Source organism: Salvelinus fontinalis, chromosome 23 (assembly GCF_029448725.1).
Source record: "Salvelinus fontinalis isolate EN_2023a chromosome 23, ASM2944872v1, whole genome shotgun sequence".
Taxonomy (NCBI): domain Eukaryota; kingdom Metazoa; phylum Chordata; class Actinopteri; order Salmoniformes; family Salmonidae; genus Salvelinus; species Salvelinus fontinalis.
The window spans coordinates 31,239,221-31,265,634 of NC_074687.1; the positions used below are offsets into that span (position 1 = coordinate 31,239,221).

Genomic DNA, 26,414 nt, shown 5'->3' on the forward strand with positions numbered 1-26,414 from the left:
AAACACCAGTTTCAACGTCAACAGTGAAGAGGCGACTCTGGGATGCTGAGTTGCAAAGAAAAAGCCATATCTCAGACTGGCCAATAAAAAGAAAAGATTTAGATGGGCAAAATAACACGGACAGAGGAACTCTGCCTAGAAGGCCAGCATCCATGAGTCGCCTTTTCACTGTTGACGTTGATACTGGTGTTTTGCGTTACGACAACTGGGTACTTTTTCCATCACTAACTTTTCTGATAGAATACTAAAACAATAATTTTTACCCCCAAAGGTTTGAGGTCCAAATGGCATTGCATAGTAGGAATGGCCCAGCTAGCTCCTGTTGTGAAGCAATCGAGTTACTGGTCCGGTATTAGAACTGAGATTCAGCTGAAAAGATATTAGCATTGTCAGAAATGCTACAAAAAAGTAGCACATTGTTGGTTCTCTATTTGCACATGAGAGCAGTAAATTATACATGTAATCAAAGCTTTTGCCCTTACAAACGTATTCAGTCCGAAAGGTGGCAAGTCTAATGGTCACTTTATGGATGCTGTAATCTTGTTCTTATCCAACACCTAGATATTGAGCTAGGTCGGGACAAGAAATTGTATTTTTCTTAATGCTAAAGACCCTGTTAAAAATCTGGTATTTGGTTCTTGGTAATACAAATCAAGTTGATTTTGCGAAGTTTTGTCGACATTGGTGTCACATTGTAAAGGTTTTCTTCCAGGGGTGAAGGAGAGGACCAAAATGCAGCGCGGCTAGTGTTAAACATGTTTGGTGCAGAACACAAACACAGAGACAGGTAACAAACACCCACAAAATCCCAACACAAAACAAGCCTCCTATATATGAGTCTCAATCAGAGACAACGACTACCATCTGCCTCTGATTGAGAACCCACACTAGGCTGACATAGAAACAGACAAACTAGACACACAACATAGAATTCCCACCCAGCTCACGTCCTGACCAACTAAACACATACAACACAACAGAAAACAGGTCAGGAACGTGACACACATGGCTTAAATATGATAGTAGGGAGATTTGAATTTAACATTGAGCTTCAATGAATCCCAACTATATAATGTTACACCGAGTGACCGACTGCAAGGGAACCACTGTTCCCTGGTGTTTTACTACCCCACACATACACCATCATCAGTTTCATCACTGCTCTCGTTATGACAGGCAGTGCAACTTATCACAAGTAATTATACAACTACCACAATAATGGCATTACATCATGTTCATTTAACCTGGACTGTCCTGATGCCCTGTCTATTATCTACTATTGGTCATCTTCGGGAGAGAAGTGCGTCACTGTAGTCTGTCTCTCCTCCTACGATGGGCTCTTGAGAGAGAGAGCAGCCCTAGTCGTGACAGCATAGGGAGGAGTGGGGGAGACAGGGATAGAACAGGTTGGCCGCTCTCAGAAGAAAGCATTCATGTCTATTGTTGTTGTGTAGGGCATTTCTCCTGAATTAACTGTACCATATTGCACAACTCAGGTACAAGGTGTCCCTCTGGCTAGGATGATATGCACATCAGGTGTGTCGTGTGTGTGTGTGTGTGTGTGTGTGTGTGTGTGTGTGTGTGTGTGTGTGTGTGTGTGTGTGTGTGTGTGTGTGTGTGTGTGTGTGTGTGTGTGTGTGTGTGTGTGTGTGTGTGTGTGTGTGTGTGTGTGTGGAGAGGATAGAGGTTGTCTGATGGTGCAGTAGCTTACTGCCAGGGTTGTGTTCAGTAGGGAGAAAACACTTTTAAGCCTAGTAAACCCTGGCCTATGTTCTGTTCCACAACCAAGTTCCATCTGGGACAGAACAACATTTGAAAAATAAAAACTTTCTATGGATCCAAGATTTCAACAATTTCAGTATTTCAATCTGAAACGTTTTTTTTTTTACATGGCACACTTCAGTACTTTGCATGTTATTAAAAAAATATATGTTTTTGTATAGATCCATTAATAGAGCAAGTGTTGCCTTGAGAAGTGGCACCATCCATTTTCTGGGCTTTGTCTATAGGTGGGACTGTGAGTGATGAGGATGAGACTTACCCCACCATGGGTCCCTCTCGGTCTAGACTGTACACCTGTCTGGGGTTCAGCAGGTACTGGAACTTTCTCAATACCCTTCAGGAGACATAACAGCAGTGTTAGAGTTACTGCACACACACACACACAAACTGACAACCTCACAAATTGTCTGTGCACATATGGAGCCAGAAAGAGAGGGAAAGAGAGAGAGAGGTAATACTTCATGCATACAAAGACAGACATATAACATGTAAAGAAGCACCATCCAAATTGCACAAGTTTTACTTAAAAGCACCGTCTACAGTAAATGTTCTGCTCCACAAATGGTCAATATCTCTATAGCTTACTGTGCCCAATGACACAGTAGTTTCCTGTAACCTTGACAAGCAGGAGATGCATCAGAGGGCTACTCTATTGAAGCCTCCACAGTGCTCTTCATGGAGCCTTGCACTGGTAATTGTGTTAGCTTCCGATACCCACACAGCACTTTGGTCAGAGTGAGAACAGAGGATGAAGAGGAGTGGGTAGAGGAGACAACGGAAAACCGACAGCTAGGTTAGAATGCGTCACGATGAACTAACCATTTGTCCTAGAATGCAACTCATACTATGTACAGTAGTGTGGCAGATTACTTGGGCAGTAAAAGTGTTAGGATACTGTTATGAATGTGACATAAAGAACACTTCAATTTAAGTGTACCAAGTTCACGCAAAAAGAGAAAATAGTAGAGATATACTACTTAATTTAAGAGAACTGTATGTCGTTTAAAATGCTTTACAAAAACAAGACCAATCAGTGACACCATTATTTCCTTATTTACATCAAAGGGAGAAATAAATAGGCTTGCTTTTTGTACTCAGAGAGTAAATGCATATTTTTGTTACGAGAACACATCTATTAATAGAGAATAATTCTACCTTTAAGTGGTATTTAAGACTATGTTGCTATGGTGATGGTGTTTCTGAAGCCAAAATAGTGTCCTCACAGTGCTATGAAATGCATGGTGGGAGGACAGAGGAGAGAGAACTGAAACATTGAACACATTCATTTACAGCCAGAATGGCACTTGGGACTTTAGGACTGTGTCGGAACAGCGAAATGACCATAATTATTTACCAAATTTAAAATCCTCTGCAATTACAAAGCCTTAAAATTCTTGAATGTAGTCATTGTTGTTAGCTATATTAGCTGCACATTATTTAGATTATATGACGAGTAGCCAGCCAAATTTAGAACACTTTGACAGTAGCATTACAGGACTCTATAAAACACATATTGCAGTAGTGTCACGTTCCTGACATGTTTTCTGTTAGTTTTGTATGTGTTAGTTGGTCAGGACGTGAGTTTGGGTGGGCAGTCCATGTTTTCTGTTTCTATGTTTGTTTAAGGGTTGCCTGGTATGGCTCTCAATTAGAGCAGGTGTTTGGCGTTTCCTCTAATTGAGAGTCATATTAAGGTAGGTTGTTTCACATTGTTTGTTGTGGGTGGTTGTCTCCCGTGTCTGTGTGCCACACAGGACTGTTGTCGTTTTTTTTTTTTTTTTCAGTTTATCTAGTCTGTTCCTGTTTCATGCGTTCTTCGTTAAATGTAAGTTCTTATGTTCAGGTGCGTCTACGTCGTTTGTTGTTTTGTAGTTAATCAAGTATAGTTTGTTTTTTGTCTTCGTTGTTTTGTCGTGTCTAAATAAATATCATGTCTAAGTATCACGCTGCGTCTTGGTTCAATCCATGCTTCTCCTCTTCGGATGAAGAGGAAGAGGAGAACCGTTACAGAACCACCCACCATTCCAGAACCAAGCAGCGGGACCACGAACTGTGGTCCACTAAACAGGAATCCTGGACATGGGATGAAGTATTGGAGGGAAAAGGACACTGGGCTCACATTGGGGAATATCGCGGAGATGGAAGCAGCGAGAGCCCAGGATCGGTGGTATGAGGAGGCAGCATTGAGACGTGGCTGGAAGCCGGAGAATCAAGCTCAAAACGGGAGATATGAAGGTACGCGGCTAGCAAGGAAGCCCGAGAAGAAACCCCAAAAATGTATTGGGGGGGGGCTAAGAGGTAGTGGGCCAAGGGCAGGTAGGAGACCTGCGCCCACTTCCCAGGCTAACCGTGGAGAGCGGGAGTACGGGCAGACTCCGTGTTACGCAGTAGAGCGCACGGTGTCTCCTGTACGTGTGCATAGCCCGGTGCGGGTTATTCTACCTCCCCGCACTGGTAAGGCTAGATTGAGCATTGAGCCAAGTGCCATGAAGCCGGCTCTACATATCTGGCCACCAGTACGTCTCCTTGGGCCGGCTTACATGGCACCAGCCTTACGCATGGTGTCCCCGGTTCGCCTACATAGCCCGGTGCGGGTTATTCCACCTCCCCGCACTGGTCGGGCGACGGGGAGCATTCAGCCAGGTAAGGTTGGGCAGGCTCAGTGTTCAAAGGAGCAAATACGCCTGCAAGGTCCGGTATTTCCGGTGCTACCTCCCCGCCCCAGCCCCGTACCACCAGTGCCTACACCACGCACCAGGCTTCCAGTGCGTTTTCAGAGCCCTGTTCCTCCTCCAAGCACTCTTCCTATGGTGCGTGTCTCCAGCCCAGTGCCTCCAGTTCCGGCACCACGCACTAAGCCACCTGTGCTTTCAGAGCCCTGTACACACTGTTCCTTCTCCCCGTACTCGTCCTGATGTGCGTGCCCTCAGCCCGGTGCCACCAGTGCCGGTACAACGCACCAGGCAAATAGTACGCTTTGAGAGTCCAGTGTGCCCTGTCCCTGCTCCCCGCACTCGCCCTGATGTGCCTGCCCTCAGCCCGGTACTTCCAGTTCCGGTACCACGCACCAGGCCTATAGTGCGCATTGAGAGTCCAGTGTGCCTTGTTGTTGTTCCCCGCACTAGCCTGAAGGTGTGTGTCCTCAGCCCGGTGCCTCCAGTTCCGGCACCACGCACCAGATCTACAGTGCGTCTCATCCGGCCAGAGCCATCCGTCTCCCCAGTGCCGTCTGAGCCATCCGTCTGCCCAGTGCCGTCTGAGCCATCCGTCTGCCCAGTGCCGTCTGAGCCATCCGTCTGCCCAGTGCCGTCTGAGCCATCCGTCTGCCCAGTGCCGTCTGAGCCATCCGTCTGCCCAGTGCCGTTTGAGCCATCCGTCTGCCCAGTGGCGTCTGAGCCATCCGTCTGCCCAGTGCCGTCTGAGCCATCCGTCTGCCCAGTGCCGTCTGAGCCATCCGTCTGCCCAGTGCCGTCTGAGCCATCCGTCTGCCCAGTGCCGTCTGAGCCATCCGTCTGCCCAGTGCCGTCTGAGTCATCCGTCTGTCCCGAGCCATTAGAGCCGCCCGTCTGTCCCGAGCCGTCAGAGCCGTTAGTCAGTCAGGAGCCGCTAGAGCCATTCGTCAGTCAGGATCTACCAGAGCCGCCAACCAGACAGGATCTGCCAGAGCCGCCAACCAGACAGGATCTGCCAGAGCCGCCAACCAGACAGGATCTGCCAGAGCCGCCAACCAGACAGGATTTGCCAGAGCCGTCAGCCAGCCATGAGCGTCCAGAGCCGTCAGCCAGCCATGAGCGTCCAGAGCCGTCAGCCAGCCATGACCGTCCAGAGCCGTCAGCCAGCCATGAGCGTCCAGAGCCGTCAGCCAGCCATGAGCGTCCAGAGCCGTCAGCCAGCCATGAGCGTCCAGAGCCGTCAGCCAGCCATGAGCGTCCAGAGCCGTCAGCCAGCCATGAGCGTCCAGAGCCGTCAGCCAGCCATGAGCGTCCAGAGCCGTCAGCCAGCCATGAGCGTCCATAGCCGTCAGCCAGCCATGAGCGTCCAGAGCCGTCAGCTAGTCATGAGCGTCCAGAGCTGCCATGTATCCAGAACTGCCCCTCAGTCCAGAGCTGTCTCTCTGTCCGGAGCTGCCCTTCAGTCCGGAGTTGCCCCTCTATCCTGAGCTACCTCTCTATCTTGACCTACCTCTCTGTCTTGAGCTATCTCTCTGTATTGAGCTACCTTATCCTGGTGCTGCCCCTTATTTTGAAGTTACCTATAAGTTAAGTAGGTGTAATAGGAGGGTGGTCATTTTAAGGGGGCGTAAGCTGGGATTGACTATGGTGGGGTGGGGACCTCGCCCAGAGCCTGAGCCACCACCGTGGTCAGACGCCCACCCAGACCCTCCCCTAGACTTTTGGTGGTGCGTTCGGAGTACGCACCTTGAGGGGGGGGGGGGGTTATGTCACGTTCCTGACCTGTTTTCTGTTAGTTTTGTATGTGTTAGTTGGTCAGGACGTGAGTTTGGGTGGGCAGTCTATGTTTTCTGTTTCTATGTTTGTTTAAGGGTTGCCTGGTATGGCTCTCAATTAGAGGCAGGTGTTTGGCGTTTCCTCTAATTGAGAGTCATATTAAGGTAGGTTGTTTCACATTGTTTGTTGTGGGTGGTTGTCTCCTGTGTCTGTGTATGTCGTTGCGCCACACGGGACTGTTGTCGTTTTTTTTCTTTTTTTTTTCGGTTCATGTAGTCTGTTCCTGTTTCATGCGTTCTTCGTTAAATGTAAGTTCTTATGTTCAGGTGCGTCTACGTCGTTTGTTGTTTTGTAGTTAATCAAGTATAGTTCGTTTTTTGTATTCGTTGTTTTGTCGTGTCTAAATAAATATCATGTCTAAGTATCACGCTGCGTCTTGGTTCAATCCATGCTCCTCCTCTTCGGATGAAGAGGAAGAGGAGAACCGTTACAAGGAGTGTTTCAACCAGAGTGAATAATCTGAGACTTTCTATGTCAGCCATTCTCAACTGGCAGACCTCGGTCAGGATCCGGACCCAGAATGGGGTCAATACGGACCACGGGTTGTGACCAAAAAAATAAATATTATACAGGGCCATCAAAGTATTTAGACCCCTTCCCTTTTTCCAAATTTTGTTACGTTATAGCCTTATTCTAAAATGGATTATATTTGTAAAACATCCTCATCAATCTACACACAATACCCAATAATGACTAAGCGAAAACAGGTTAAGATATTTTAGCAAATGTATAAAAAACAAAAACAGAAAAACCTTATTTACATAGCTCAGACCCTTTGCTATGAGACTCAAAATTGAGCTCAGGTGCATCCTGTCTCCATTGATCATCCTTGAGATGATTATACAACTTGATTGGAGTCCCCCTGTGGTAAATTCAATAGATTGGACATGATATGGAAAGGCACACACCTGTCTATATAAGGTCCCACAGTTGACAGTGCATGTCAGAGCAAAAACCAAGCCATGAGGTCGAAGGAATTGTCTGTAGAGCTCCGAGACAGGATTGTGTCGAGGTACAGATCTGGGGAAGTGTACCAAACAAGCACTGAAGCTCCCCAAGAACAAAGGACCTTGGTCAGGGAGGTGACCAAGAACCCAATGCTCACTCTGACAGAGCACCAGAGTTCCTCTGTGGAGATGGGAGAACCTTCCAGAAGGACAACCATCTCTGCAGCACTCTACCAATCAAGCCTTTATGGTAGAGTGGCCAGACAGAAGCCAATCCTCAGTAAAAGGCACATGACAGCCCGCTTGGAGTTTGCCAAAAGACACTCAGAATATGAGAAACAAGATTCACTGGTCTGATGAAACCTAGATTGAACTCTTTGGCATGACTGCCAAGCATCATGTCTGGAGGAAACCCGGCACCATCCCTACGGTGAAGCATCATGCTGCGGGGATGTTTTTCAGCGGCAGGGACTGGTAGCAAAGTACAGAGAGATCCTTGATGAAAACCTGCTCCAGAGCGCTCAGGACCTCAGACTGGGGCGAAGGTTCACCTTCCAACAGGACAACGACCCTAATCACACCGCCAAGACAACGCAGGAGTGGCTTCGGGACCATTCTCTGAATGTCCTTGAGTGGCCCAGCCAGAGTTGAACCCGATCCAACATCTCTGGAGAGACCTGAAAATAGCTGTGCCGCGACACTCCCCATCCAACCTGACAGAGCTTGAGAGGAACTGCAGAGAAGAATAGGAGAAATTCCCCAAATACAGGTGTGCCAAGCTTGTAGTGTCGTACCCAAGAAGACTCAAGGCTGTAATTGCTGCCAAAGGTGCTTCAACAAAGTACTAAGAAAAAGGTATAAATACTAATGTAAATGTGACATTTCCTTTTAAATTTTTTACAATTTGTACAAATTCTCATAAATGTCTTAAAACCATTTTTTTCCTTTGTCATTATGGGGTATTGTGTGTAGATTGATGAGGGGGGAAAACGATTTAATCAATTTTAGAATAAGGCTGTAACATAACAAAATGTTGGAAAAAGTCAAGGGGTCTGAATGATTTCCAAATGCACTGTATATACAGTACCTGTCAAAACAGTCGGACACACCTACTCATTCAAGGGTTTGTCTTTATTTTTACAATTTTCAATTTTGTAGAATAATAGTGAAGACATCAAAACTATGAAATAACACATGGATTCATGTAGTAACCAAAAAAGTGAAACAAAATCAAAATATATTTGAGATTCTTCAAAGTAGCCATTCTTTGCCTTGATGACATCTTTGCACACTCTTGGCATTCTCTCAACCAGCTTCATCTGGAATGCTTTTCCAACAGTCTGCAGTCCAACTCTTCCCAAACCATCTCAATTGGTTTGAGGTCGTGTGACTGTCTTGTTGAAAAAGAAGCGCAAACCCAACACATAAAAGTTTGGACACACCTACTCATTCCAGGGTTTTTCTTTATTTGTAAAATGTTGTACATTGTAAAATAATAGTGAAGAAATCAAAACTATGAAATAACACATATGGAATCATGTAATAACCAAAAATGTGTTGAACAAATCTAAATATATTTGCACACTCTTGGCATTTTCTCAGGGCCCTCACCTCCTCCATGTAGGCTGTCTCATCATTGTTGATAATCAGGCTGACTACTGTTGTGTTGTCTGCAAACTTGATGATTGAGTTGGAGGCGAGTGTGACCACGCAGTCATGGCTGAACAGGGAGTACAGGAGGGGGCTGAACACACACCCTTGTGGGGCCCCTGTGTTGAGATCAGCGAAGTGGAGGTGTTGTTAACTACCTTCACCACCTGGGGGCGGCCCGTCACGAAGTCCAGGACACATTTGCACAGAGCGGGGTTCAGACCTTCGTATCCTTCGTATCATCTGAGATCCCCAAGGATTGGAAAGCTGCCGCGGTCATCCCCCTCTTCAAAGGGGGAGACACCCTGGACCCAAACTGTTACAGACCTATATCCATCCTGCCCTGCCTATCTAAGGTCTTCGAAAGCCAAGTCAACAAACAGATCACTGACCATCTCGAATCCCACCGTACCTTCTCCGCTGTGCAATCCGGTTTCCGAGCCGGTCACGGGTGCACCTCAGCCACGCTCAAGGTACTAAACGATATCATAACCGCCATCGATAAAAGACATTACTGTGCAGCCGTCTTCATCGACCTGGCCAAGGCTTTCGACTCTGTCAATCACCATATTCTTATCGGCAGACTCAATAGCCTCGGTTTTTCTAATGACTGCCTTGCCTGGTTCACCAACTACTTTGCAGACAGAGTTCAGTGTGTCAAATCGGAGGGCATGTTGTCCGGTCCTCTGGCAGTCTCTATGGGGGTACCACAGGGTTCAATTCTCGGGCCGACGCTTTTCTCTGTATACATCAATGATGTTGCTCTTGCTGCGGGCGATTCCCTGATCCACCTCTACGCAGACGACACCATTCTGTATACTTCCGGCCCTTCCCTGGACACTGTGCTATCTAACCTCCAAACGAGCTTCAATGCCATACAACACTCCTTCCGTGGCCTCCAACTGCTCTTAAACGCTAGTAAAACCAAATGCATGCTTTTCAACCGTTCGCTGCCTGCACCCGCATGCCCGACTAGCATCACCACCCTGGACGGTTCCGACCTAGAATATGTGGACATCTATAAGTACCTAGGTGTCTGGCTAGACTGCAAACTCTCCTTCCAGACTCATATCAAACATCTCCAATCCAAAATCAAATCTAGAGTCGGCTTTCTATTCCGCAACAAAGCCTCCATTCACGCCACCAAACTTACCCTAGTAAAACTGACTATCCTACCGATCCTCGACTTCGGCGATGTCATCTACAAAATAGCTTCCAATACTCTACTCAGCAAACTGGATGCAGTTTATCACAGTGCCATCCGTTTTGTTACTAAAGCACCTTATACGACCCACCACTGCGACCTGTATGCCCTAGTCGGCTGGCCCTCGCTACATGTTCGTCGTCAGACCCACTGGCTCCAGGTCATCTACAAGGCTATGCTAGGTAAAGTGCCGCCTTATCTCAGTTCACTGGTCACAATGGCTACACCCACCCGTAGCACGCGCTCCAGCAGGTGTATCTCACTGATCATCCCTAAAGCCAAAACCTCATTTGGACGCCTTTCCTTCCAGTTCTCTGCTGCCTGCGACTGGAACGGAGAACGAGAGCCCACAGTCCTTGGTAGTGGGCTGCGTCGGTGTTACTGTGTTATCCTTAAAGCGGGCAAAGAAGGTGTTTAGCTTGTCCGGAAGCAAGACGTCTGTGGTTTTCCCTTTGTAGTCCGTGACTGTGTGTAGACCCTGCCACATACGTCACATGTCTGAGCCGTTGAATTGCAATTCCACTTAGTCTCTGTACTGACGTTTTGCATGTTCGATTGCCTTATAAAGGGAATATCTGCACTGTTTGTATTCGGCCATATTCCCAGTCAGCTTGGCATGGTTAAATGCGATGGTTCGTGCTTTCAGTTTTGTGGGAATGCTGCCATCTATCCACGGTTTCTGGTTTGGGTAGGTTTCTAATAGTCACAGTGGGTACAAAATCTCCCATACACTTCCTGACGAAACTCAGTCACCGTATCCGTCGATGTTATTCTCAGAGGCTACCTGGAACATATCCCAGTCCGCGTGATCAAAACAATCTTGAAGCATGGATTCCGATTGGTCAGACCAGCTTTGAATAGACCTCATCACGAGTACTTCCGAAGACGTGGATGTCGAATAAGGCAGCCCCTCGCACCTCTCTGATTCAGAGGGGTTGGGTTAACTGTGGAATACACATTTCAGTTGAAGGCATTCAGTTGTACAACTGATGAGGTATCCCCCTTTCTCTTTCCTGTTTGAGTTTTTGCCTATAGGAAGGGAGGAGCAAAATGGAGTCGTGATCAGATTCGCCGATGGGAGGGTGGGGGAGGGCCTTGTAGGCATTTTAAAAAATCGAGTAGTGGTGGTCCAATGTTTTCCCAGTGCGAGTACTACAGTCAATGTGTTGGTAGAACTTCGATAGCGTTTTCCTCAGATTTGCTTTGTTAAAATCCCCAGCTACAATAAATGTGGCCTCAGGATATGTGGTTTACAGTTTGCATAAAGTCCAGTGTAGTTCTTTGAGGGCTGTCATGGTATCGGTTTGAGGGGGAATATACATGGCTGTGACTATAACCAAAAATAATTATCTTGGGAGGTAATACGGTTGGCATTTAATTGTGAGGTATTCTATGTTGGGTCAACAAAAATACTTTTTTGTTTCTGTACGTTATCACAATCACATCATGAGTAGTTAATCATGAAACATACACCCCAGCCTTTCTTCTTCCCGGAGAGTTCTTTATTCCTGTCTGCTCAATGTACTGAGAACCCAGCTGACTGTATGGATGTGGACAGTATATTCCAAGAGAAGTATGTTTCTATGAAACAGAGTATGTTACAGTCCCTGAAGTCTCTCTGGAATGAGATCCTCGCCCTGAGCGCTGCTACTTTATTATCCAGAGACTGACCATTAGCGAGTAATATACTCAGAAGCGTTGGATGGTGTGCACGCCTCCTGAGTCAGACTAGAAGTCCACTCCGATTACCTCTTTTTTTTTTCTTTTTTTTTGGAGCAGCCTCTGGAATAACTTAAATTGCCCTGGGGGGTACGAACAAAGGATCCAATTCGGGAAAGTCATATTACTGGTAGTAATACTGGTGAGTTACTGCCACTCTGATATCGAAAGTTCTTTCCGACTGTATGTAATAACATAAAAAAAATGACTGGGCTTATAATATAAGAAATAGCACACACAAAAACAAAATACTGCACATTTTCTTAGGAGCTAGAAGCAGAGCTGCCATATCTGTCGGCACCATCTTTCTCTTTTCCACATTTTGTTGTTACAGCCCGAATTCAAAATTGATTAAATATATGTATTTTCTCACCCATTTACACACAATACCCCATAATAACAAAGTGGAAACATGTTTTTAGGAATGTTAGCAAATTTATTGAAAATGAAATACAGAAATATCTCATTTACATAAGTATTCATAGCCCTGAGTCAATACATGTTAGAATCACCTTTGGCAGTGATTACATCTGGGAGTCTTTCTGGGTAAGTCTCTAAGAGCTTCGCACACCTAGATTATAAAATATATGCACATTAAGTCTCTAAGAGCATTACACGCTTGGATTCTACAATATCTGAAAATTATTCTCTAAAAAGTTCTTCAAGCTCTGTCGAGTTGGTTGTTGATCATTGCTAGACCGCCCTTTTCAAGTCTTGCCATATTTAAGCCGATTTAAGTCAAAACTGTAACTAGGCCACTCATGAACATTTAATGTCGTCTTGGTATGCAACTCCAGTGTATATTTGGCCTTGTGTTTTAGGTTATTGTCCTGCTGAAAGGTAAATTTGTCTCCCAGTGTCTGTTGTCTCCCAGCACACTGAACCAGTTTTTCCTCTTTTTTGCCTGTGCTTAGCTCTATTCTGTTTCTTTGTATCCTAAAAAACTCCTTAGTTCTTGTTGATGACGCACAAACCTATAACATGATGCAGCCACCACCATGCTTGAAAATATGAAGAGTGGTACTCAGTGATGTCTTGCGTTAGATTTGCCCCAATCAGAACACTTTGTATTCAGGACATAAAGTATTTTTCTTCTCCACATTTTCTGCAGTTTTACTTTAATATTGTGTTTCTGTACAGGCACCCTTTTTCACTCTGTCATTTAGGTTAGTATTGTGGAGTAACTACAATGTTGTTGATCCAGCCTCAGTTTTCTCCTATCACAAACATTAAACTCTGTAATAGTTTTAAAGTCACCATTGGCCTCATGGTGAAATCCCTAAGTGGTTTCCTTGCTCTCCAGCAACTGAATTAGGAAGGACTCCTGTATCTTTGTAGTGACTGGGTGTATTGATACGCCATCCAAAGTGTAATTAATAACTTCACCGTGTCTGCTTTTTAAAATTTTTACCCATCCAATAAAAGGTACCAATCTGGCTCACTCAGGTATCATATGAACACACATAAGACATGGCAACATATGTAGAATTGCAAGAAATTAGCTTTAAACCTGCAAAACAAATGATCTGCCCTATGTCAAAAGTGTAGAATTGCAGGAAATTAGCTTTAGAATGGCAATATTTTCTTTGTGCCAACAAGAGGGGAGTGAACAGTTTGGGGTCACATGGGTCACGAGATGGGGGGTTTGTTACTATGCCGATAGACAATATCCCTCCGGACCTTTACCACCTAGGAAATTTGTGCTCTATGTCTCTTACCGCTCCCCTTGTCTCCCGCCACTCTTTGGGTTGACCAGGACCAGGAGGGGATGTGTGCCTGGGAAAGGAGTGATCTGGACAGGAGAGAAGAGACAGTCTAATGAGATTTATTGTATATCCATAGATACACAATCAACATTTTAGCCTGCCATGAGCTAACACAACAGACTCCAAGGCTCTGAAGATGCTCTGGGCTCGATTCACTCACCTGCAGTGCTTGTCCGTCTCCTGTGAATTTGAAGCTTTGACTCGGGTCGTCAGGGCTGGTGCTGGGCGGGGAGTCCCCTTCACCCCGCTTCACAACAGAATGACGGTCCTATAGACAGATAGATAGGCCAGCAGGCATAGAGACACATAAATAGACAGAAATATAAATGTGTTAATGCGTATAGGAATTGTAACAGAGAAATTTGACAAAAGATGTATATCTCAGATGGCCGGTGGCACCTTAATTGGGGAGGACGGGCGCATAGTAATGGCTGGAATGGAATAAATGGAATGGTATCGAACACCTCAGATACAGTACATGGTTTCCATGTGTTTGATATCATTCCATTCACTCCATGCCAGCCATTATTATAAACCATCCTCCCCTCAGTATACTTTTGTGGGTCTATAATTATATATTTTAAGGTTTTTTTTCAGCATTGAAAGTATTGGAGATAAAACATTTAGAGATTCAGAGTGTGATTTACAGTGTGATCTCACCAGGACTACAGGGCAGATGTAGGATGGGAGTAGAGTGTGGTCTCTAAGGGCTCCTCCATCACACTCTGGTTTCATGTTGGACGCACACTTATTATGGAGCTGATCAGGAAGGAAGGAGGATGAGGAGGATGGAGGGAGGAAAGGAGCAGAGAAGGAGTAGAAGAAGGAGAATGAGGCGAAGGAGAAGAGTGGAAAAGAAAAACAAAAATAGGCATTTGACACAGTGCCAGATATTGCATAACAGTACCAGATATAATGTAAAGTACAGTAGCTGCTTCTAAGACTGAGGATGAATAAATGCCTGCTGTGATGCTACAGGGATGAGCACATTACTAAACTATATATATAAATTGACAACCCTAGCAAGATCTTTGAACTCCCCTTACTGGTGGTTTGAGGTACCACAGTTTGAATTTTCATCTGAGCATTTACCTAATGGGGACATCTAGTGGACATATAAGGTAAAGTAGAAATGAGAAAATAGGTAGATCACAAACTATTGCAGTGAACTTCCTCAGGTTCATTGTTATCAACAGAAGCTCTCTGGGGCACTATGAACAGAAACAGTGCCCCAATTCTAGGAGTTCTCCAGTAGAGGGGAGTACGTACAGGGCCATAACCAGGGTTGGATTGGATATCACGAAAAATAGGTAAAAAATACAATAAAAAATAATAATAATACTAGCCAGAGCAATTCAACATTACTGCAATAGAAGTCTCTGCCGGCAGCTAGCCACCTGACTGACACATTTTTAAGCAACTATTTTCCAAGTCATACTCCGAGAGTTGTTTTTTGTTTGTTTGGGGAGATGTCTGTAGACGCGACACGAGTTGCTGGCAGTTCTAAAATTGCCTTTTGTCTGGCATCTGGCAAACACACTGTCAGCAGCTTGCTTACTTGAGCCGACACTGAGCTGGGGTAGTTAGTTTCATGTCTCAGGCCCTCGGCCTGTGCCATGAGAGGGTGGAGTTAGCCATTTGAGAGAGTGGTGATTGTGCTGCTAAAAATGCAAATCCACGAGGCAAATCCAGGGGACGCAGCCGAACATAACGAAAAAAAACACTGTTCATGATTCCACTAGTTCGCAAAGAGGCAGGCGCGATTAGAACAGTCAGATCAAGAATATAAGTGTCCTGAGCTTTGATAAATGCTGGGAGCAATATTTTCATGTTGACTCGTAATTGATTTTCTTTATTGTGTGCAAATATATATATTTGTATTATCTCAGTGTCCTCATATGTAGTTATGGCCCCGAGTGTGTACTACTTACAGTGATCTGACACCACACACAGTGTAGGCCCGTTAAGCCCTGGTAGCACTTGATACTTCTGTGACAGCGGTCGCACTTAGTGGGAGAGTTTCCCTCCATCCACACGTGCTGCATAGCCTGGAGGGAGGGGGGAGGGGGGAGAGGGAGAGAAAGAACGAGAAAGATAGTGACAGTAACAATCACGATTACAAGGTCACAACATAAATCCAGTGCTAAACGTGCTATATTTAGTGCCAGATATCTACAAAAATAAAAAGCCATCTGAAAGGCATCATCTGTTAGTGAACCAGACTTGAGAAAGTGAAGTGGAGCTGAAACAGAGTAGACCTCCATCTGGAGAGAGAGAAGGGGGCCTTAGAGGGACAATTTCAAGGTCTGTGAGTTAATTCCAGAAGAGGTCTAATTAAATCAGAGGTTATATATAGAGAACGTTAACAACATAAGTAGCTCTGCATGATCTCCCTGCCGCCATGATCCTATGCGTAGAGGGTTGTGTGTGTGTGTGTGTGTGTGTGTGTGTGTGTGTGTGTGTGTGTGTGTGTGTGTGTGTGTGTGTGTGTGTGTGTGTGTGTGTGTGTGTGTGTGTGTGTGTGTGTGTGTGTGTGTGTGTGTGAGAGAGAGAGAGAGAGTCCCTGCTCCCATGATCCTCCTGCTCCTCTCCAGTCCTTAGCACTCGGCCAACTGCCAAAACAGGTTGCTTAGCAACGGCAGGGCGTTCTATTCACACAACGTTAGTCAGATGGTGGTTAGGGGTTAGCTGTGGGTTAGCTCTCAGCTTAAGGCATCACACTAAAGAGTCACTTAAGGTAGGATATTGTAGGCCTGAGTCACGGTCAAGCTCACTGATTGAGAGGATTACACTAGCATGAGTAATGCACAAGATATTTGTGATTCGTTTAGTAAAGGGTAGACCTACATTTCTCAATATTTGTCACAATTTTTCTAAAACATAGGCACATAATAGATACTGCAATGACACGCATGACAATATCATTAATGTGTGTGTGTCTGTGTGTTTGTGTGTGTGTTTAGTTGTCTGTACAGTACTCACATTAGTGTGTCTGCGGGACTTGGCGTAGGTGCTGATGCAGGCAGCGATGTCTTTGGACACACAGCGTTCATGGACTGTGTACTTGCATACTGAAACACAGAGGTACACAGAGAGACAGTTAACCAGTGGATGAACACTGAGCAGTAAGACCAACCCTTTCATTGAAACATGCAATAAAATGACCCAGCGATAACATAAAATTTGCCTTGATAATAGATAATTAATTAGTCACGCAATCATGTTTGTTATTCACAGAATGGAGGATGGGATAACAGAGTCAGAGAGAAATAGAGACAAGCATCTGGTTGAAAGACAGAGAGAGGAACTGAAGGGCACCCAGGAAGCGACAGAACCGAGAGAGTAGAGTAGTGAATGCCAACGAGGGACAGAAATAGGGACTGAAGTAGAGAGAGAGTGGAACTGAGGGCCACACACAGACTCACTAGAGCAGCAGAGGCCCTGCTTGCGGACTCCCAGCAGCATGGTGTGGCAGTAATTACAGTAGGCTGGCTTGTTGAAGTGCTTTAGTTTCCACACATGCTGCCCATCCTCCTGCACATTCTACACACAGAGAGAAAGAGAGAGAGCAAGAGAGAGCGAGAGATCAGTGGAGAGAATGGCATGATAGACCAGAGTGCTTAAAAGAGGGATAATACTTAAAAAAAAAAAGTAATCCATCACCACAAAAATATCTTTCTGAATTGATTTTTTGGAACTGCCGCCCCAAACGCACTCACAGAGACACACACAAACACTTTCTCTCTCTCCCCACAGGGATCATACACTTGTATGCACTCATGTATGCACTCACTGTACTGCAAGTTGCTTTAGATTAAAGCATCTGCTAAATGGCATCCATTATCATATTACGCACGCACACACACACACACACACACACACACACACACACACACACACACACACACACACACACACACACACACACACACACACACACACACACACACACACACACACACACACACACACACACACACACACACACACACACACACACACACACACAAGTGCCTTACCGTCTCCATACCCAGCAGGACCAGCAGAGGGATGGTGGTGAGGCCTCCTCTGATCCACTCCTCCAGAGTAACTGTTCCGTCTCGGTCATAGTCTATCTCTTCCATCATCTCCTTCAGGATCTAGAACACAGGGAGAGGGGGAGGAAAGTCCAGTAAATTCTTGCCAAATTATAATACCGTAACGTTCCATTATTTCCTTGTCACTGAATTTAAGCTAGCCTGCTCAGGTCAACCTACTCCAACGCTCCAACATGTTGGGATCAGGGAAAACAAGACACATAAGGCTGTGTGCATTCTTACTGGTCGCAGCTCTGTAGAGTCCCATTCCAGGTACTCTGCCACGTGGACCATCTGATTGATGATGCGGTCCAGTTCCTACACACACAGGAAGAGGGCAAAACATTAGACCACAACAACAACAACACTGTGGCAGTCTTCTTGATAATAAATGACCTCATCCACACATAAGGCAAAGAGTGGCTACTTTGAAGAATCTCAAATATAAAATATATTTTGATTTGTTTAACACTTTTTTTGGTTACTACATGATTCCATGTGTGTTATTTCGTAGTTTTGAGGTCTTCACTATTATTCTACAATGTATAAAATAGTAAAAATAAAGAAACACCCTTGAATGAGTAGGTGTGTCCAAACTTTTGACTGGCACTGTATATTGAATTTGTACCTTTAAAACAACGTCACTTGATATCCACTATAAGAAGAAGAAAAAAACAATAGGCGGGGCAGCACCTCCTACTGGAGATTTGATCTATCTACAGCTATTAAATTAGTCAACCATCCAGGGTTTTAACCTAGCCCAGCCCTGCTTAGCTATGACATTTTTTTCAATTAAACCCAGGATTAACCTAAATAGACAATACAGTGCTTTCAGAAAGTATTCATACCTTCATATTCTGCAGTTTTACTAACAGGATGCATGTTTTGGAATATTTGTATTCTGTACAGGCGTCCTTCTTTTCACTCCATCATTTAGGTTAGTATTGTGGAGTAACAACAATGTTGTTGATACATCCTCAGTTTTCTCCTATCACAGACATTGGTGAAATTGGTGAGCGGTTTCCTTTCTCTCTGGCAACTGAGTTAGGAAGGACGCCTGTATCTTTGCTGTGACTCGGTGTATTGATACACCATGCAAAGTGTATTTAATAACTTCAATGTCAGATTTGTACCCTTCTACTAATAGATGCCCTTCTTTGCAAGGCACTGGAACACCTCCCTGGTCTTTGTGGTTGAATCTGTGTTTGAAATTCACTGCTCAGCTGAGGGACCTTACAGATAATTGTATATGTGGGGTACAGAGATGAGGTCATTCAAAAATAATATGAAATACTATTATTGCACACAGAGTGAGTCCATGCAACTTATGTGACTTGTTAAGCAATAATAATTTTTATCCTGAACTTATTTAGGATTGCCCTAACAAAGGGTTATAATACTTATTGACTGAATATATTTCAGCTTTGAATTTTGTATTAATTTGTAAAACTTCCTCAAACATAATTCCACTTTGACATTATGGGGCATTGTGTGTAGGCCAGTGAGACAAAATCTAAATGTAATCAATTTTTTATTCAGGCTGTTACAGAACAAAATGTTAAAAAAGTGAAGATGTGTGACTATTTTCTTGAAAGGCTGTAACACTCGTCGTAATCCTCCAAGCAAGGATCGGACCAAAGCGCAGTGTGTTAAGCGCAGTTAATTATTTAAACGAAGATGAAAAAAACACTTAACAAAATACAAAACAATAAACGACGTGAACAAACGAACGAAAACAGTACCGTGTGGCGAACAAACACAGACACGGCAACAATCACCCACAAACAAACAGTGAGAACAGCCTACCTTAATATGGTTCCCAATCAGAGACAACGTAAAACACCTGCCTTTGATTGAGAACCATATCAGGCTAGTTAGACAACCCTAAACCAATGAAAACACATAACATGGAATATACCCACCCAGCTCACGTCCTAACCAACTAAACAAAAACTAAACAAAGGAAATAAGGTCAGGAACGTGACAAAGGCCTAGGGTTTCAAGCTCTGGTTGATTTCAAATGTAATGATATTTAGTAATATTTCTTTGTGTTTGGTTGTCAAAGCAACAAAATATCAACATTTGAAGAAGATATATATTCCGCTTGGATAGTTCCATCTGTGTTTGTTTTACATTTTTGTAAAATGTTTTTTATTGAATATTAAAACATACGATGTACTTGCAGTGAAGCCACTCAGCATTTACATTACATTCAGTCATCTAACAGACTAACATCCAGGGCGACCCACAGATGCAACCAGGGTCAACGCCCTGCTCAAGGGCATGTCAACAGATCTCAGCGAACTATCAGCCACTGGTCCAAGCTCCCAACTGCCAGGCCACCAGCCTTCCAAGATCCCCCCCCCCCCCCCCCCCCCCACACACAGTTCCCAGAGAGCTGCCCCTCAACCATCCGAGACCCACCCCCCACAGTCGTCGTCCCCACAATCCCCCCCTGCCCTCAAAAAATAATTCAGAATAAAATAAACCAATTCCACATCCCAACCCTCAGCTTCCCTCAGCCCATCCCACCTATCTCTGCTGGCCAACATCTTCGGATTTCTATGCATCATATATCTTTCAACTATGCTGTGATGTTTAACATACAATTTGAATCTATCTAATCGAATGGAATACACAGATTGCGAATTAAAGAATTATAATTTAAGCTGAAAAGCATGAATTCTTGAATCTTGCATCGTTTTATAATCAACTCATACCATAGAATCGGTACATCAAAAATCTCTTCTCAAGTATTTTGTAATCCGTATGGCACAGCTGTCAACATCCTGGTCCTCAAATGAAACTGGTATACTTTCCTATTTATGCTATTTTTATTCCTCCCTCTGCCACCTGCCTCCTCCATTTTTGAGGTAATGCTGTAATCAATTGGTTGTATTCTTTGATTGAGCAGACCTTTCCAACAACTAAGATAACTGCATGAATGACATAACTCTACCATTCCAATGTACATTATATATATTTTTGTTTGTTATTCCCTTTTCAAACATCTTTTCCATAAATACAGGTATTTTATCAACCAGCACATTTGAGTTCAGACATCGTATTTGTTGTAACATTTGTTCTATTTTTCAGGGAGATGAAATTGAAATTGCAACCTGCTCTGCAATGCTGGTTTGAAAAAGAGAGATACTTCGAAAAAGGTTTCATTTTCAATTAATCGAAAATGAGACATGGGAATCTGCACAAAGGCAAAAAGCCATTTTTAAACAATGGATGAGCTTTTCTCAATAATCTACTTGAGATCCATTTATGGTTCAATTAAAACTTTTCTATCAAATCAAATTTTAGCAGATGTTAATGCGAGTGTAGCGAAATGCTTGTGCTTCTAGTTCCGACAATGCAGTAATAACCAAGGAGTAATCTAACCTAACAATTCCACAACTACTACCTTATACACACAAGTGTAAAGGGATAAAGAATATGTACATAAAGATATATGAATGAGTGATGGTGCAGAACGGCATAGGCAAGATGCAGTAGATGGTATCGAGTACAGTATATACATATGAGATGAGTAATGTAGGGTACGTAAACATAAAAGTGCATAGTTTAAAGTGGCTAGTGATTATTTTTTTTATTTTTTTATTTCACCTTTATTTAACCAGGTAGGCAAATTGAGAACACGTTCTCATTTACAATTGCGACCTGGCCAAGATAAAGCAAAGCAGTTCGACACATACAACAACACATAGTTACACATGGAGTAAAACAAACATACAGTCAATAATACAGTGAAAAATAAGTCTATATACAATGTGAGCAAGTGAGGTGAGATAAGGGAGGTGAAGGCAAATAAAATATAAAAAAAAGGCCATGGTGGCGAAGTAAATACAATATAGCAAGTAAAAAAAACACTGGAATGGTTGGTTTGCAGTGGAAGAAGGTGCAAAGTAGAGATAGAAATAAAGGGGTGCAAAGGAGCAAAATAAATAAATACAGTAGGTAAAGAGGTAGTTGTTTGGGCTAAATTATAGATGGGCTATGTACAGGTGCAGTAATCTATGAGCTGCTCTGACAGCTGGTGCTTAAAGCTAGTGAGGGAGATAAGTGTTTCCAGTTTCAGAGATTTTTGTAGTTCGTTCCAGTCATTGGCAGCAGAGAACTGGAAGGAGAGGCGGCCAAAGGAGGAATTGGTTTTGGGGGTGACCAGAGAGATATACCTGCTGGAGCGCGTGCTACAGGTAGGTGCTGCTACGGTGACCAGCGAGCTGAGATAAGGGGGGACTTTACCTAGCAGGGTTTTGTAGATGACCTGGAGCCAGTGGGTTTGGCGACGAGTATGAAGCGAGGGCCAGCCAACGAGAGTGTACAGGTCGCAGTGGTGGGTAGTATATGGGGCTTTGGTGACAAAACGGATGGCACTGTGATAGACTGCATCCAATTTATTGAGTAGGGTTTTGGAGGCTATTTTGTAAATGACATCACCGAAGTCGAGGATTGGTAGGATGGTCAGTTTTACAAGGGTATGTTTGGCAGCATGAGTGAAGGATGCTTTGTTGCGGAATAGGAAGCCAATTCTAGATTTAACTTTGGATTGGAGATGTTTGATGTGAGTCTGGAAGGAGAGTTTACAGTCTAACCAGACACCTAGGTATTTGTAGTTGTCCACATATTCTAAGTCAAAGCCGTCCAGAGTAGTGATGTTGGACAGGCGGGCAGGTGCAGGCAGCGATCGGTTGAAGAGCATGCATTTAGTTTTACTTGTATTTAAGAGCAATTGGAGGCCACGGAAGGAGAGTTGTATGGCATTGAAGCTCGCCTGGAGGGTTGTTAACATAGTGTCAAAAGAAGGGCCAGAAGTATACAGAATAGTGTCGTCTGCGTAGAGGTGGATCAGAGACTCACCAGCAGCAAGAGCGACATCATTGATGTATACAGAGAAGAGAGTCGGTCCAAGAATTGAACCCTGTGGCACCCCCATAGAGACTGCCAGAGGTCCGGACAACAGACCCTCCGATTTGACACACTGAACTCGATCAGAGAAGTAGTTGGTGAACCAACATGTACATACATGTATTACATAAAGATGGCAAGATGCAGTAGATGATATAGAGTACAGTATATACATATACATTATATTAAGTGGCATTGTTTAAAGTGGCTAGTGATACATTTTTAATCAATTTCTATTTTCTATTTCCATTATTAAAGTGAGCTGGAGTTGAGTCAGTATGTTGGCAGCAGCCACTCGATGTTAGTGGTGGCTGTTTAACAGTCTGATGGCCTTGAGATAGAAGCTGTTTTTCAGTCTGTCGGTCCGTGCTTTGATGCACCTGTACTGACCTCGCCTTCTGGATGATAGCGGGGTGAACAGGCAGTGGCTTGGGTGGTTGTTGTCCTTGATGATCTTTATGGCCTTTCTGTGACATCGGTTGGTGTAGGTGTCCTGGAGGGCAGGTAGTTTGACCCCAGTGATGCGTTGTGCAGACCTCACTACCCTCTGGAGAGCCTTACGGTTGTGGGCGGAGCAGTTGGCGTACCAGGCGGTGACACAGCCCGACAGGATGCTCTCGATTGTGCATCTGTAGAAGTTTGTGAGTGCTTTTGATGACAAGCCGAATTTCTTCCGCCTCCTGAGGTTGAAGAGGCGCTGCTGCGCCTTCTTCACAATGCTGTCTGTGTGGGTGAACCAATTCAGTTTGTCTGTGATTTGTACGCTGAGGAACTTAAAACTTACTCTCTCCACTACTGTCCCGTCGATGTGGATAGGGGGGTGCTCCCTCTGCTGTTTCCTGAAGTCCACAATCATCTACTTTGTTTTGTTGACATTGAGTGTGAGGTTATTTTCCTGACACCACACTCCGAGGGCCCTCACCTCCTCCCTGTAGGCCGTCTCGTCGTTGTTGGTAATCAAGCCTACCACTGTAGTGTCGTCCGCAAACTTGATGATTGAGTTGGAGGTGTGCATGGCCACACAGTCGTGGGTGAACAGGGAGTACAGGAGAGGGCTCAGAACGCACCCTTGTGGGGCCCCTGTGTTGAGGATCAGCGGGGTGGAGATGTTGTTACCTACCCTCACCACCTGGGGGCGGCCCGTCAGGAAGTCCAGTACCCAGTTGCACAGGGCAGGGTCGAGACCCAGGGTCTCGAGCTTGATGATGAGTTTGGAGGGTACTATGATGTTAAATGCTGAGCTGTAGTCGGTGAACAGCATTCTCACATAGGTATTCCTCTTGTCCAGATGGGTTAGAGAGAGGTTTACCGTTTTTATATTTAATAATCTCAATCCACCCAGTTCATATTCATTATATAGATAGGCACGTTTTATCTTGTCTGGTTTACCGTCCCAGATAAAGTAAAATATTTTTTGCTCATATGATTTGAAAAACGAATAATCACAAGTAGGCAGCGCCGTAAGTAAGTGAGTAAACTGAGATATGACTAAGGAGTTAATCAGTGTAATTTCTTCATAAATAGACAGGCATTTACCTCTCCATGGTTGTAGGATCTTGTCCGTTTTCTATTGAAATTGATTTTGGAGAGTTAATTTACTCTGTCTTTTGTGATATGAATACCAAGTATGTCTACTTCACCGTCAGCCCATTTTATAGGTAAACTGCAAAGTCATGTAAAATGTGTATTTTTTTAAGATCCAATACGTAATATTGTACACTTACCATAATTAATATAAAACGTGAGTCATCAGCATACATGGACACCTTTGTTTTTAAGCCTTGGATTTCTAATCCTGTAATGTTGTTATTTGATCTGATTTTAATAGCTAGCATTTCGATGGCCATATTGAATAGATATGGTGACAGCGGACACCCATGTTTAACTCCTCTTGACAAATCAAAACTCTCTGAGAAGTAACTGCTATTTACTATTTTACACCTGGGGTTGCTATACATAACTTTTTCCTATTTTATAAGAGACTCATTGGAATTGAAAAAATCTAGGTATTTTTGAATAGAATCCAGTCTTATTTGATCAAAATCCGCTATAAATACCAGGGATGGCTTCTTAGATGTTTCATGTTGTTCTATTATTTCTAGTAGTTGTCGTATATTATCTCTAATGTATCGTCCATGTAAAAAAACTGTCTGATCAGGATGAACAATACCTGTTAAAACCTTTTTAATTCTGAGTGCTATGCATTTCGCTAGTATTTTTGCATCCCAAATTGAAGTGTAAGAGGCCTCCAGTTTTTTAGATAAACTAGATCTTTCAAATTGATAATTGATATGTTGGATTCACATCTCCATCTCAACCAAAAATCGAAGCTAAAGAATAGGACTAAATCAAATTCAACTTTATTTAAAATGCATTTACAGTTTGATTTGATAGATTTTTGGTTGAAATGGAGAGGTTACTGTAACTATAAATGTATTTTTATGTAATCATATAAAGCGTGCATGTTCAAAATAGCATACGTAGGTTGTCGCAGGTCTGTGGACATCTTCATAATTGCTATAATAATCTTTGCAGAATCTTGAACGGCATTGATCACTTGCACCATGTAATTTTAAATGAATGTAATCTCAACTACAATCCAGGTCATTTGGTTCTGCTATTAGATGAAGCACATTGATAAGTAACACATTAATCTGTTGTATAAATAAAGGATATATCTGACATTGTATTCCCACTTGACATGTGCTGTGATTTTAAATGGTTGAAAGTGCAGTGATAGACATTTGGGTGACAACTAAACAAAAAATCTGACAGTTTTTTCTTCTTGCTTTTAGATGGTTGAAAGCCTAGTGATGACACATTGGAAATTCAACTAACTTTTGGCTCTTCTTGACTGGGTGAATAAAGGTTGTAATCTCATTGATCAACGTCTCAACCAAATATTACCCACTTTGAAATTACGTGGAGTGCCCAGTGGGAAGGTTGGTATGTAATTGGACTAGAAAGGGGAAGAAGAGGAGAGGAGAAAAGAGGAGAGAGGGCCAGACTTACCGAGCTGTCCAGTACTCCATTGCCATCTGTGTCGTACAGCCGGAACATGACTAGAGGGGAAAGAGAGAAAAGAGACCCCATGATTCAGCTATAATGAGTTCTTGTTAGCACCGCTAACATTCCCAGTCAGACCCCCCTCTGGAGAGCAGGGGAAATATTAGAGCGCTACACGACACCACTCCTGTGTTGAAGCAGGGGGAGGTAATAGAACGTGACATGTACTTTGTGTTGTTGAGATGTCGGAATTGGTTAGCTGAGATTAGCTGTGTCAGGGTGTGTAGATATAGCTCCCGATGCTAAAGAAGTCTATTAGACACACCACGGCTTAGGATGTCAAGGGGCTAACAAGGACAGGTGCTGAGCTAATCCCCAGGGGAGCCCGACTCCTGATTTACTGCTAACAACCAGTCACTCACTCACTTACACTGTACTGCTGAGTGTTGAGGCCACTGCAGGCAGGTGTGTAGGCAAGTGTGTGCCTGTGTGTGTGTGACAGATCGACTGTATTTGGCCACAGAAATATGGCTGTAAACATTATTTGCTTAAATAATTGAAAAAAATTTTTTTTTTTTTTTTGGATGACCCAACTGCTGGTTTGCAGGCATTGCGTCACCTAGTTGGGTGCTTTTCTTTAAAAAGAGCGAAGTTGGGTTGTTGATGCTGGGTTATTGAAATATGACCCAGTGGGTCAGATCAGAAGACTGGAGGTGTGGTTTATTAGGGCGTAGCTTTCCGATAGTTATTTTTGGTCACCCGCAAGAGTAAATGTCATTCTGGGTTATCTGTCTGTTGTATTGTTATCACATGATAAAGTTGAACGCTGACACTTTTGT

At 43.8% G+C, this 26,414-nt stretch overlaps 1 protein-coding gene across 4 annotated transcripts in view; it reads right to left on the reverse strand.

Moving 5' to 3' along the window:
* Window positions 1-26,414, reverse strand: part of LOC129821121 (diacylglycerol kinase beta-like) — a 162,436-nt gene that overhangs the window by 74,106 nt on the left and 61,916 nt on the right. For all 4 annotated transcript variants that reach the window (XM_055878439.1, XM_055878440.1, XM_055878438.1 and 1 more), the window contains 10 exons: window positions 25,582-25,631; window positions 17,896-17,970; window positions 17,596-17,715; window positions 17,002-17,119; window positions 16,559-16,647; window positions 15,508-15,624; window positions 14,237-14,335; window positions 13,737-13,844; window positions 13,529-13,602; window positions 2,042-2,116 (listed from right to left, as the gene is read on the reverse strand). In XM_055878439.1, the coding sequence (XP_055734414.1) occupies window positions 2,042-2,116; window positions 13,529-13,602; window positions 13,737-13,844; window positions 14,237-14,335; window positions 15,508-15,624; window positions 16,559-16,647; window positions 17,002-17,119; window positions 17,596-17,715; window positions 17,896-17,970; window positions 25,582-25,631 (925 nt within the window). The remainder of the gene's footprint in view (window positions 1-2,041; window positions 2,117-13,528; window positions 13,603-13,736; window positions 13,845-14,236; window positions 14,336-15,507; window positions 15,625-16,558; window positions 16,648-17,001; window positions 17,120-17,595; window positions 17,716-17,895; window positions 17,971-25,581; window positions 25,632-26,414) is intronic.